Source organism: Capra hircus, chromosome 6 (assembly GCF_001704415.2).
Source record: "Capra hircus breed San Clemente chromosome 6, ASM170441v1, whole genome shotgun sequence".
In the NCBI taxonomy this organism is placed as follows: domain Eukaryota; kingdom Metazoa; phylum Chordata; class Mammalia; order Artiodactyla; family Bovidae; genus Capra; species Capra hircus.
The window spans coordinates 58,681,184-58,694,683 of NC_030813.1; the positions used below are offsets into that span (position 1 = coordinate 58,681,184).

Consider the following 13,500-nt stretch of genomic DNA (forward strand, 5'->3'; position numbering starts at 1 on the left):
GCCTCTGGAGCATGGCTTTCCTGATTAGCATGCCAGCTGACCACCTGGACTCTGTGTACTTTATTGGAATGCTTCAAGCGGTTGGGTTGCAACTTAAGGAGCTCCCACGATATGTGTGGAAACTTTCTAAAGTAAACAGAAATCATGATGATAAGGGATGGACGAAAAAAAAGCAAGAGTAAGAAGATAGGGCATGGAAGCCAGGTCATGAGAACAGAGTCTTCTAAGGATGGAAAAGTGGTTAAGCTTCTGGTGCTACTGAGAGGTCAAGAAATAAAGTGACTATAATGAATCCATAACTCTGACCCGGAGAGAGCCCTTGTGATCTTGATATGGATGGTTTCATGAAACAGTGACCGTGGAAGAGTCACTGTGGGGCAGGGAGGGGAGTGGCTTCAGAAGGTAGGCAGCTTTTTTAAGAGATAAAGAAGAAAGAAAGACATGGAACAGAAACCAGACAAGTTGGGAAAAAAAACAAAAACATTTTGTCATCCTGATTTTCATTTGCTGGTTTTAAGATGGAGGATGGTGCACATAATTAAATGTGGGAAGCAGCCAGTAGAGAAAGGTTGAAAAGCCAGAAGAAAAGGGAAAACCAACTTTCCCACGCCCATAGGAGATCGGACGGAGGTGATAATTACAACCAAGAGGAAGACACCACTTCCGTTACAATAGAAGGGAAAGAAGTAATTGTGAGTGGGGGGTGCAGTAAAGTTAGACTTGTGTTGAAATGGGGTTTTGATATAGGCCAGTGTTCTGTCCATAAAAAACACTACTCAGACTTTCAACTTGGTTTGAACAATTAGTATTCAATTTATTAAGGTTAAGGAATCAAAATGTCGATTCTCCATAGTATTCATCTCACAAATCTTACTCTATTTAGAAGTCTCGCATAATTGAACACTCACTTTCAAGGGGCTTTTGATAAATGCTTGGTCCTTTATGCCAACTTAAACATGGTCAAATATTTTTTAACTACATCTATAAATTTAATATACTCTGTCTACTTTTTAAGTACCTCATTTACCTACTTAAACAAAATCTTGCTAAGTACTTAAGAATTGTTATAAATCTTATAGAGTGGACTTAATGACCCCTTAGGTTCCATCAGTTCAGTTCAGTCACTCAGTCATGTCCAACTCTTCGCAACCTCGTGGATCGCAGCATGCCAGGCTTTTCTGTCTATCACCAACTCCCAGAGCTTACACAAACTCATGTCCATCGAGTCGGTGATGCCATCCAACCATCTCATCCTCTGTCATCCCCTTCTCCTCCTGCCTTCTATCTTTTCCAGCATCAGGGTCTTTTCCAATGAGTCAGTTCTTCACATCAGGGCCAAAGTATTGGAGTTTCAGCTTCAGCATCAGTCCTTCTAGTGAATATTCTGGACTGATTTCTTTTAGGATTGACTGGTTTGATCTCCTTGCTGTCCAAGTGACTCTCAAGAGTCTTCTTGAACACCACAGTTCAAAAGCATCAATTCTTTGGCTCTCAGCTTTCTTTATGATCCAACTCTCGCATCCATACATGACTACTTAAAAAACCATAGCTTTGACTAGATGGACCTTTGTTGGCAAATTAATGTCTCTGCTTTTTAATATGCTGTCTAGGTTGGTCATAGTTTTTCTTCCAAAGAGCAAGCATCTTTTAATTTCATGGCTTGCAATCACCATCTGCAGTGATTTTGGAGCCCCCCAAAATAAAGTCTCTCATTGTTTCCATTATTTCCCCATCTATTTCCCATGAAGTGATGGGACTGCATGCCATGATCTTAGTTTTCTGAATGCTGAGTTTTAAGACAACTTTTTCACTCTCCTCTTTCACTTTCATCAAGAGGCTCTTTAGTTCTTCTTCACTTTCTGCCATAAGGGTGGTATCATCTGCATATCTGAGGTTACTGATATTTCTCCCAGCAATCTTGATTCCAGCTTGTGCTTCATCCAGCCCAGTGCTTCTCATAATGTGCTCTGCATATAAGTTAAATAAGCAGGGTGACAGTCGCAGCCTTGACATACTTCTTTCCTGGTTTGTTGTTCCATGTCCAGTTTTAACTGTTGCTTCTTGACTTGCATACAGATTTCTCAGGAGGCAAGTAAAGTAGTCTGGTATTCCCATCTTTTTAAGAATTTTCCACAGTTTATTGTGATCCACACAGGCAAAGGCTTTGGCATAGTCAATAAAGCAAAAGTAGATGTTTTTCTGGCACTCTTGCTTTTTCAATGATCAGCAGATGTTGGCAATTTGATCTCTGGTTCCTCTGCCTTTTCTAAAACCAACTTGAACATCTGGAAGTTTATGGCTCACATACTGTTGAAGCCTGGCTTGGAGAATTTCGAGCATGACTTTACTACCATGTGAGATGAGTGTAGTTGTGCAGTAGTTTGAACATTCTTTGGCATTGCCTTTCTTTGGGATTGGAATGAAAACTGACCTTTTCCAGTCCTGTGGCTCCTGCTGAGTTTTCCAAATTTGCTGGCATATTGAGTGCAGCACCTTCACAGCATCATCTTTTAGGATTTGAAATAGCTTAACTGGAATTCCATCACCTCCACTAGCTTTGTTCATAGTGATGCTTCCTAAGGCCCACTTGGTTTCAAACATTATGCATAAATTTAGATACATTTCAACTTAAAAATCAGAAGTCTGATAATTCAATTATTCATTTTTAATTGATTTCAAAACATTGTCACTATAATTGCTCAAACTCCTTTAAGCATCAGTAGTACAGAAAAGAAGAAATATGCACAAAGTGATTAATTGTATGCCTTTCATGCTTTAAAACCTTTCTATACTTAATTTTAAATCTCCCTGGAGTTGAATGGTGCATACAAACCAAGAAAGAAAGTTCCTTGGAAACAACCGAGGCCATTTTTTAGCAAATATTTTAACAGAGGTGCAGGCATCCGAGCAATTTACATCCTCCCAAATGTCACACTGACCCCCTCCTTAGAACAACTGTGTCATGAGTTACAAAACTTAAAGAGGGTTTGGTCTCACAACTTCTACTGTCCATATCCCAAGACCAAAGCTATATACATAGTCTCTAAATCTTAATCTAGTAAAGGAGATAGGACTATCAGGTTGGTCTTTATCTTTTAAAAGAGGTACATATATTTTCTATCTTAAGTGCTGAAAACCTTTGAATTTAATGGAATTCTAAGATGTATGCATATTTTTCTACTTAATAACTTAAAAGTAAATAAATGAATTTTCTATTTAATGATAAAGACCTTTAAATGGAATACCCAATATGTAAATGTCTTTTCTATTTAAAGAACTTTGAACTTGATAAAATCTTGCACTCTTTCATCTTCTTCGGTACACACAACACTTATAGATGTATCAATAATCTTCAGTTGAGTTTTGGAGATCCCTCCTGATCAAGCCAAGTCTGATTTGCTGTTACAATATGACTCTCATTCTTCTGAGAGTTTGAGGGGGTGGGCAGGAAGTTGATAGAGTTCTTATCAGATGGCTTCTATTTTCTCTATGGATTAGGATGTAAAGTTGTCTATTAAAGGAGGTGAGAGTTACATGGGTGAGGATGAGGAAAAAGCTTTAAGTTTTTCATGTATGAAAGTGGGATTCCTGAGTAGATCCATGCTGCTTACTTTATAGTCTCATAAGCATGTGACATTAAAGCCGCTTAAAGTGGAGACAGTACTCCACTGGATATATTTACAATCTGTGTCAAACAGTTTATATGGTTTTTATGTTAAATGTACACATTTTGTTATTTTAGTATTTGCCATTCTTTGTAGCTGATCAAGAAGTCACAGCTCAATGTCAAAGAAGCTTTATTAATAACGCAATTGAAGTAGTCACTTATACTGCAAAAAGTTCTAGACTCATTTAACATTTATTTCCATTTGCTAGTCAATTACCAGCTGTCAGAGCATATTAAGTATTGTAAGTTTGAGTCAGAAGCTGTCACCCTTAAGTGTATTAACTTTCCCTAATCACATAGGTAGTGATTTATCCCATGAAAGAATTATATTAATCACCAACTTACATCTGTCTTCATCATGGTATAAAATTGCCACTGGCTTCATTGCTCAAGTGAAGTAAATCAATGTAGACACCAAAAATGAACGCAGACTGTCATGAATCTTGAGTATTTCCATTCACATTAACAAGCTTCTCATTGTTTCCAAACAGAAAAAAAATGTCAGCCAACTTTCATAGCTTTTTGCTTCTTAGTGTTAAAACTGCAGTCAATTATTCTTATTATTAACAGTTAACATTTCTAGAGTATTTATTATGTGTTAGAAGGAAATGGCAACCCATTCCAGTATTCTTGCCTGGAAAATCCCATGGAAGGAGTAGCCTGGTGGGCTACAGTCCATGGGGTCGCAAAGAGTCGGACACGATTGAAGCGACTTCACTTAGCACTATGCTCACAGCTTTATGTGAATTATTTTAATTTTCACAATAAACCTGTGAGGTTATTGGTTCTTATACTCCTGGCTGCATTTTGTAATGTTGATGATGACTTTAAAAGACTTGAGTAATTAACTTGTCCAAAATGGTAGAGCCTAGAGTCAAACCCAAGCAATTTAATTCCATAATGTTTGCACTTAACCAGTAGTCTACACTGATGGATGGTGTTTGATAGTAACTAAGTGAATCAGTTAGGAATAGCATTTAGGATCGAATCTGCATTGCAGGCAGATTCTTTACCATCTGAGCCAACAGGAAAGCTCAACTAAGACTTAACATATAATGGCTTACAAAATAGTGATTTTTTTTTTCTCATTTAACAGAATGGAGATAGGCAATAACTCACATTTGTTTAGTAGCCCACCAGGGCCAGAACCAGTGTGATTCCCTGGCCTGTCCCTTAAGGCAGCAAAATTGGCTGCTTCAGTTTCAAGCACCAGGTTCACATTCAGAGCAGGATAAAAAGAGAGGGGAGGGTTGTCACCAGCTGTAACTGTATAATTTATCATGAAAGTGAACCCTTTCTCATTTATATCTCATTGGTCAAAGCTGTTTCACTTGGCTGCTCTTATCTGAAAGGGTGGAAGACTGCAGGGGGAAGGTAGTTGGGGAGGATGATGGACCAGCCTTGGGTCAAAAGTTATAGAATCTACAAACTCTGTAGGAATTTTTCAATTCCTCCTTAACTTCTTCCTTCCTTTTCTTGCAATGAAATCGCTGTAATTCTTTTATAAAATGTATTTAGTAAAATGTATTCCTGGATATTAAGGGAGAGGGGTGGTTCTTTTTTTTTTTTTTTTTGAGTCAGGATGCATTGGTCACAAGTTATGGAAACTATTGCACACCTAAGAAAATCGATGAATTTCAGTCATTTATTCAACAGCTAAATTGAATAAATAAATAAGCATTCATTATATGCCATGAACTCTTCTATGCTCTGTGGATATATCAGTGAACAAAAATATTGAGAGAAAGAGAGAAACACTGTGCTGGAATCACAGAGAACCCAAAGGTAGAAATGCCGCAGGGCTTTGAAGAGAGACAGGAACCAGGGGTTGAGAAACTATCTGAAGCCAGACAGCTTCCCTTAGCTAATCTCCTTCATTCTGCTCACTCTGCTTTCTCTTAATTCTTAGTCTGCATGGTGGATCTTCTATTCAAGCTGAACAAGAATCTGTGTACCAATCCAAATATGTAGGAAAACGAATTTGAATCAACTGTGCCCACCGACAGTGAGAGATACAGTTCCAGGGGTCATTGTGAGTGGAGTGACACCTTTAAAGTTGTCTACCTCAAAGGCTTCCTGTTGCTGCTCCCCATCTGCAAGTTTATTGATGCTTTTGTAGACAGCTTGCCTGCTACCATCCATGCCAAAGCTCCTCCTACCACCCCAGAGATTTGAAAGTTAACTCTATCTACCTTGAAGAGCACCTTTTTTTCTAGTTCTGGGGGAAAAAATGGCATGAGTCAAGGTTGTTTTGGAGTTTTTCAAGTCACTCTGTGCCCTAAGGTATTAAATCTTCCCCTCCCGTCCACAGCCCTGTCACTGTCTTCCAGATAATGGGAGATTTGGGTCTTGGTTGACATCAAATTCCCTTCTCACTTTAAGCTAAGCCCTCAGATGCCAACACCACTGCACATCAGTTTGATTCCAAAGTACACATTGCAGCGTGGATTGGTATATCCTTTTATGGTCCTTATAAACTATAATCCAGTGAGATATGGTTGTTGGTGATTTGTTTAACCTTCTCTGTGTTTCAAACGAATGGATATTTTCCCATTCAGGGATAAACGAATTGCTGACCTTGTGGCTAATCTGTTTTTTTACAGACTGTGGATTCCTCTCCACGTGGAGGGGGATGGGCAGGCTGGGGCTCCTGGGGCAAATCTCTGCTCTCGTCAGCATCTGCCACAGTAGGTAAGCATTACACATTGCATTTGAATGGATAAAGTTCAGGGGCCAAATAGGATATGACATTTTGATCATACCATGTACTGATAGAGTTTAACATTATCTCATGAGATATTTGGGATTCCCAGGTGATGCAGTGGTAAAGAATCCACCTGCCAATTCAGGAGACACAGGAGACGTGGGTTCAATCCCTAGGTAGGGAAGATGCCCTGGAGGAGGAAATGGCAACTCACTCCTGTATTCTTGCCTGGAAAATTCCATGGACAGAGGAGCCTGACAGGCTGCAGAGAGATGGGCATAACTGAGGACCTGAGCACATACACACACACACACACACACACACACGCACACACACATGGGATAATAAGAGAAAATTGTTTTTAGTGTTTACTAAGTGCTTCCTGTATATTAATACATTTATTCTTCAAAATAACCCTATTAGGAGGTACTCTTATTTCCTCCATTTTAGAGATAAGGAAGCTGAATCACAGAGAGGTTAAACTCTATCCAAAATCAAGAGTAGCTGAATTGGGCTTTGAACCGCACAGTATGGCTTTTAACCATTTTATTACATTGCATCTTAGAATATAAGATTGGGGCTTTTATAATATATTCTTAAAGCTTCGTTTGTCATCCACTTGAACGTTTTAAAATATACAAATAGGCTACTCTCTAAAAAGGCACTCATCACAGCATATTGAAATACAAATAGGAAAAGGTGCAGGTAGGAAGAAGATACAGATCAAGGCTAAGAGAGTTTCTGTAATTGGACACTGACCTTAACTCTGAGATGCTTGCCTGCCAGTAGGTTATCTTTTTCGTTGAATGATAAAACAAGGCTTAACTTATTTAGGGGCTTCCCGGGTGACTCAGCTGGTAAAGAATCCGCTGCAATGCAGGAGACCCCAGTTCAACTCCAGGGTCAGGGAATTCCCCTGGTAGAAGAGACAGGCTACCTACTCCAGTATACTTGGGCTTCCCTGGTGGCTCAGATGGTAAAGGGTCCACCTGCAATGCAGGAGACCTGGGTTCAAACCCTGTGTTGGGAAGATTCCCCTGGAGGAGGGCATGGCAACACACTCTAGTAGTCTTGCCTGGAGAATCCCCATGGACAGAGGAGCCTGGCGGGCTACAGTCCACGGGGTTGCGAAGAGTTGGATATGATGAGCGACTCAGCACAGCACAGCACAGCTTATTTAGATACCGTGATTTTGGCCACCAGTAGATTATCTTTCTCACTGGATGATAGAACAAGACAGCATGTTTACATACCGTGATTTTCCTTGTATGAAGTTTTGGAAGAAATGTCCTGCATTGGCTCTTATACAAAGAGAAAACATACTGACTGTGTCCTCATCAGTGAAGATTTGTCAGTTGTTCTTCATGTGACCATCTCTTGTGTATACTCTTCATGAACACTGAAGATATAACATGAACATGTCTCAGATGACCTAGCCTCCACATTTCGTCTTGAGGGTGGAGAGTGACAGGCAGAACATAGGAAGTCACAGGTAACACCGCTTTCAGATCATCTGACCCAGGTGTTCTCCTATGGTCTGTGGCATGAGGATCTTGTGATGGGCCATGAATTGGTCCAATTCACGGTTACTCCTAAAATCAGTAGTCTCTGGCCCTACTCCAATGAACCGTGGTATCTAATTGGATAGAATTTAGATGCCTGGAAGAATGGATTCATTGCATTCTCCTAATTCCATGCCTGGAGAGCTGTGGCAAGGAGTAGATAGATGGTGATCAAATAAACATTGCTCTCTGCTGAGAGCCTGAAAAGTAGATTTTTTTTCTTTTGCTAATTGAAGGGCCAGGTTTACTGTGGATACTTTGGGTTGGCCAAAGACACAAACGAACTTTTTGACCAACCCAATACACAAGCAGATGGAAAAAATTAGTCAGATTAAAGTAGAGGAGCCTGTTTTGTTTTCTGAACAGGACAGAGTCTCTTATTAGAGTAAGGACAGGCACTGCAAGCATCTTACTTTCTAGGGAAAATGTTTGAGCTTTTAGTGACTCCCCAATGGATCTTGCCACTGACAGTACTCAGGACTGGCATGCTTTCTGAACCAAAACTAAAAATGTGGAGTCTAAAAGTTTTTGAAATTGTGATGTCTGGAACAGTATATTACTTGATCACCAAGTTATACCACTCTCTTCATGCTTTATGTCATAAAACAGTATAATGTTTTGGGTGCTTCCAGTTATAATGGTGTCCAGAACTTCCTGACCCAGGGATTGAACTGACATCTCCTGAAGCTACTGCATTGGCAGCCCATGGGGGTCACAAAGAGTCAGACACCACTGAGTGACTGAATTGAATTGAATTGTGGGAGTGAATCCCATCATATTCACAATCCTGATCACTCTCAAATTAAAAGACTCTTGCTCCCTAGAAGGAAAACTATGACAAACCTAGACAGCATATTAAAAAGTAGAGATATCACTTTGTCAACGAGGGTCAGTATCCTCAAAGATATGGTTTTTCCAGTGCTAATGCGAAGTCACTTCAGTTGTGTCCAACTCTTTGCGACCATATGGACTGGGTAGCCCACCAGGCTCCTCTGTCCATGGGGTTCTCCAGGCAAGAATACTGGAATAGGTTGCAATTTCCTTTTCGAATGGGAGAGTTGGATCATAAAGAAGACTGAGCGCTGAAGAATGAATGCTTTCAAATTGTGCTGGAGAAGACTCTTGAGAGTCCTTTGGACAGCAAGGTCAAACCAGTCAATCATAAAGGAAATCAACCCTGAATATTAATGGAAAGGACCGGTGCTGAAGCTGAAGCTCTAATATTTTGGCCTCCTGATGCAAAGAGCCGATTCATTGGAAAAGACCCCGATGCTGGGAGAAATTGAAGGCAAAAGGAGAAGGGGGTGGCAGAGGATGAGATGGTTGGATGGTACCACTGACTCAGTGGACATGAATTTGAGAAAACTCTGGGAGATAGTGGAGGACAGAGGAGCCTGGAGTTCATGGGGTTGCAAAGAGTCAGATATGACTTAGTGACTAAACAACAACAACCACCCTCAAATTGGTGGTGGTGGGGAGTCATGGGTGTATCTGCCAGGGGTAAGAATCTTGGGAGTGGTCTCTCAGTTCTACCTACCACACCTCCCTTTTCTATTTGAAATCCTTAACAGTTAAACCACCAATTCCAGAATCTTAATATTTTTTAATGGCTCTAGCTGCATGCTAGAATTTTGAAAAGCATTTTAATCTTGGCATTTTCTCTTGTTTGTACCCACAACAACCAAAGGGCATATGAGGGAGAGCAAAGAAATTTTGAAATATCGATACTCAAAGAGTCCCATTGGACAAACTGGAGCCATCTTTAGAGAAGTAGAGACTGTGTTCATCATCACTGGTCATCACAACCCAGATAAATGCAATAGTGATAGTTGAATACCATCCCTAACTCATTCACAAGGTATATTTTGGGGATTTCTGATTAAGATGGGCTGTAACTTTACAAAGTAATAGTGGCTAAAATGATAGCAATGTATACTTTAAGATGAGATAAGTATTTTTGTGGACCTGGTGGAGAACTAAAACTTGTAGCATGAGGGAAGGCTGAAGTCGTAGGTTCCAAGGCTGGAAACAGGCAGTGGAGGTGATTGGTAATTTGACTCCCCAAAGGTAACAGGGATCATGTGTCCCACAAGTGGAGAAGTGTCAGTCAGGCTCACAGCCTGAAATAGAGGGTCGGTTAAAATAGGATTCAACCACCTTCTTACAGAAGCTTGAGGAATTTATAGACGCTGTCCTAAATTGTGGTCTATCTTGAGCTGCAACCTTTGGATTAAGACAGGCAAGCGAGGCAGGCCTTCCGTTATGCACATGCAATAACGGGCTTTGCAGCATTAAGTTTATGATCATAGGGCAAAGAAACTTCCTGGAAAACAGAGCACTCAGAACAGCTGACAGGCTCTTGAAGGTTTATAAATCGCTGGTGGAAAATAAAGGAAGAAAATAACCGCACCTTCTATTGCAACTGATTGGTACTCAGAAACCGGGTGTTACCCTCAGGGTAATTCCAGTAGCAGATAAAACTGTGCAAGACACAAAGTCCCTAAAGAAATTCAGAGCTGTCGATTGAGCATTACAAATAGAAACCAGTACTGTTACAGTTGTTGAAAAACTGCAGGCACAATTGTTAGAACTGTTTAAGAGCCAGCAAGAGAGTAATTAAAGAATGGAAAGATTTAGAGGTGGTTCTCTCTTGGAAAACACATTGTATCAGGACTCATAAAACCTGAGAGCCCTGATCCCGACTGCCACTAACTTGTGATCACAAGGAAGTGTCACTAACTGGCTACACTATGCCCTGAGCCTCTATAGGCTCAGCTTCCTTACTTGGAAAAGTGTGTGAAACGACTTGAGAAATTCTAAGATTCCCTCCAACTTCTGAAATATAATGATTCCATAGACTGTGGTTCTATGCAGCAAGAGAAAGATATTTGTAATCACTGTGCTGAGTAGAAAAATATAGAAAATTGACTTTTTCTACACTGTGTTTTTATATTTTATCTTTTGACTCACTACTTTGACCCCCAAGATTACAAGGAAATGAAAAAGCAACCTTCCCAATGCTTATATAAAATCAGACATCTCTCAGCCAACAATTGTTTTTGGAGAGGCCATAACTCCTGTGTTGGTTTCATTTACAGCCACACTATTAATTACATTCTAACAAGACTTGATCAGCTGCCACCCATGCCTTTGGATGAGTTCATAAAATGCAATAAAAATGGTTATTATTTAAGATCGAGGCAGAAAACAGAGGCAGAAGGAAAATGTAAAAAAAAAAAAAAGAATAAAAAGATTTTAATGATAATTTCAAAGTACTATTGTGAGAAACAGATGTGATTTCCCACAAGCACCATAGAGACTTGATTTATGTGTAGAATATATTGCCAAGTGATAGACTAGTAACCAAAATGAAAGTCGACAATGCTGAGACATATGCAAATATGCCAAGGTAAAAATTCTATAGTAGAATAGAGCAACTTATTTCCAGATACTACAAAAGGCCCACCTGTTTATTTAAAATTCTAGTTTTGACAGTTTATGAGTCCCAACACCTCTATGCTAGGGTACCTGAGAAGGGCAAGGGAGAGCTGATCTGTATATTTACCTTTTCAAAGTTATCATTGTTCTCCTTCCCTACACACTCATGAGTTACATGATGTTTTCCTTCTGCACATTTTAATGAATATCTTCTACCAGCACTGTCAGAAATAATGACAGTGTTTATCACAGAGAACGGCAAACTTGTCAGAATGACGCTGCAGTAAGAACCCTTTACTAGGTATTTCACTCTCAATATCACATGGATTCGTTTTTAAAGGTGATGTTGCTGAGGATGTGAAAATTCTCTAATACCAATACCAAAGATAATAGGATTAATGCTTGGAGTTTGTTCACAATCCTTTCAAACTATGACTAGGGCCCAGGGATTAATGAATTCCTGTGTGGTGGTGAAGCAAACACTGTGAGTTCAGAAACTCTTTTTGTCAATTTTGAGCCCCAAGAGAAGTGAGTACATGATTACAGACTGGACATCAACCAGCATAATGGAGAGAGAAGACTTTCCCGAAAGGAAGATGGACTGGCCCCACTTTTTGCTGCCATGAAGCTTACTTATGTTGAGTGCAGCAACACCATCTGTGTGTTTTTCTAAACAGCTACTTCTCACAACTTTTTATAATATCTTGAATTCATTGCTAGTAGAGTCTGAAAGGCAGTCAATACTTATAAATTGTTCTGTTTCCAAAATTCACCTGAAGAAGAGTAGAAATTGGTGTAACCCTCAGAAGAGCAATTAGCACTACTGATGAAATCCTAAATCCATGAGCCTTCTACCCAGCAGCCCTAGTGTTGACTCTTTACAAAAGTTTATTAAGATAAATGTGTACAGATGTTCAATATGGAATATACGCATCAAATAGTTACCATGCCAGGCAGTATTCTAGACGCTTGAGATAAAGTAGTGAGCAAGTAAGAGTTTACCGACTAGTGGAAGGATGCGGACAATAAGCAGTGCACATACTGAGCAGGAAAATTATATAGAGGGTTATAAAGGGGGAAGTCTTTGAAAAATATAAAGTCAGGAGTACAGGTTAAAGAGTGATGAGGGGTAGATCTTAATGAGGTGATATTTGAGCAAAGACCTGAAAGAGGTGAGGGAGTTCATCAGGAATATAAGAAAAACCAGAATACTCATGTATCCATGCACAGAGAATGTGAAACATGACAGAGTCATTCTGTGGAATATTCTACATAACCATTAAAGAGAATGAGGTAGGTCAGTGGCCCAGGTGAGGTACTCAGGGCAGAGACTGAGGCAGGAATGAGCGTACTGGAGTTTTACTGGGAAGGGCTCTCAGGAGCAAGCCTTGCAAAGACAATGAAGGACTGGGAAAGCAGAACTGGGCTTTGGGGGCTTCCCTGGTGGCTCCTGCCAATGCAGGAGACAAGAGTTCGATCCCTGGTCTGGGAAGATCCTACTCGCCACGGAGCAACTAAACCTGTGCACCACAACCATTGTGCTCTAGAGCCCACAAGCCACAGCTACTGAGCCCGTGTCAGCGAGAGAAGCCACCACAGTGAGAAACTTGAGCGTTGCAACCAGAGAGCAGGTCCCACTTGCTGCAGCTAGAGAAACGCCCTTGCAGCAACGATGACCCAGCACCACCAAAATAATAAATAAATAAAAAGGATTCTTTAAAAAAAAATGAAAAAGAACAGGGCTTCGGGAGAAGATGAACAATGGTGCAGTTGCAGCCCATCCCATAGGAAGCTTGGGAGTTGGGGTGACTCTTCAGAGATGTCCCCTGTTAAAGCACAGGGCCAGGATTTTATATCACCAGCTCCCTCACCGACCAGTCCCTACAGTATAGTCTTGAGGGAGCCGGTTCCCTTTGGCGAAGGGCATTGCAAAGCAAGGTGTTGAGCCAAGGGCCATCAGCAGGGGAGAACGAACACCAGAATCCCAGCAGCACACACAGTCTCCACCACCATCTGCTGAGCTGAGAGCCCACTGTCTGTGGTGAAGCCAGGTCTGGGACACGTATATATAAGAATGTGCTTTTAAAAACTTTTTGCTGAAAGGAATCAACAAAAAACAAGTTGGACTT

At 40.5% G+C, this 13,500-nt stretch overlaps 1 protein-coding gene across 2 annotated transcripts in view; it reads left to right on the forward strand.

The window, feature by feature from the left end:
* The window catches only part of FAM114A1 (family with sequence similarity 114 member A1), a 70,404-nt gene that overhangs the window by 14,411 nt on the left and 42,493 nt on the right, over positions 1 to 13,500 (forward strand). For both annotated transcript variants that reach the window (XM_018049372.1, XM_018049373.1), the window contains exon 3: positions 6,271 to 6,358. In XM_018049372.1, coding sequence (XP_017904861.1) covers positions 6,271 to 6,358 — 88 coding nt within the window. The remainder of the gene's footprint in view (positions 1 to 6,270; positions 6,359 to 13,500) is intronic.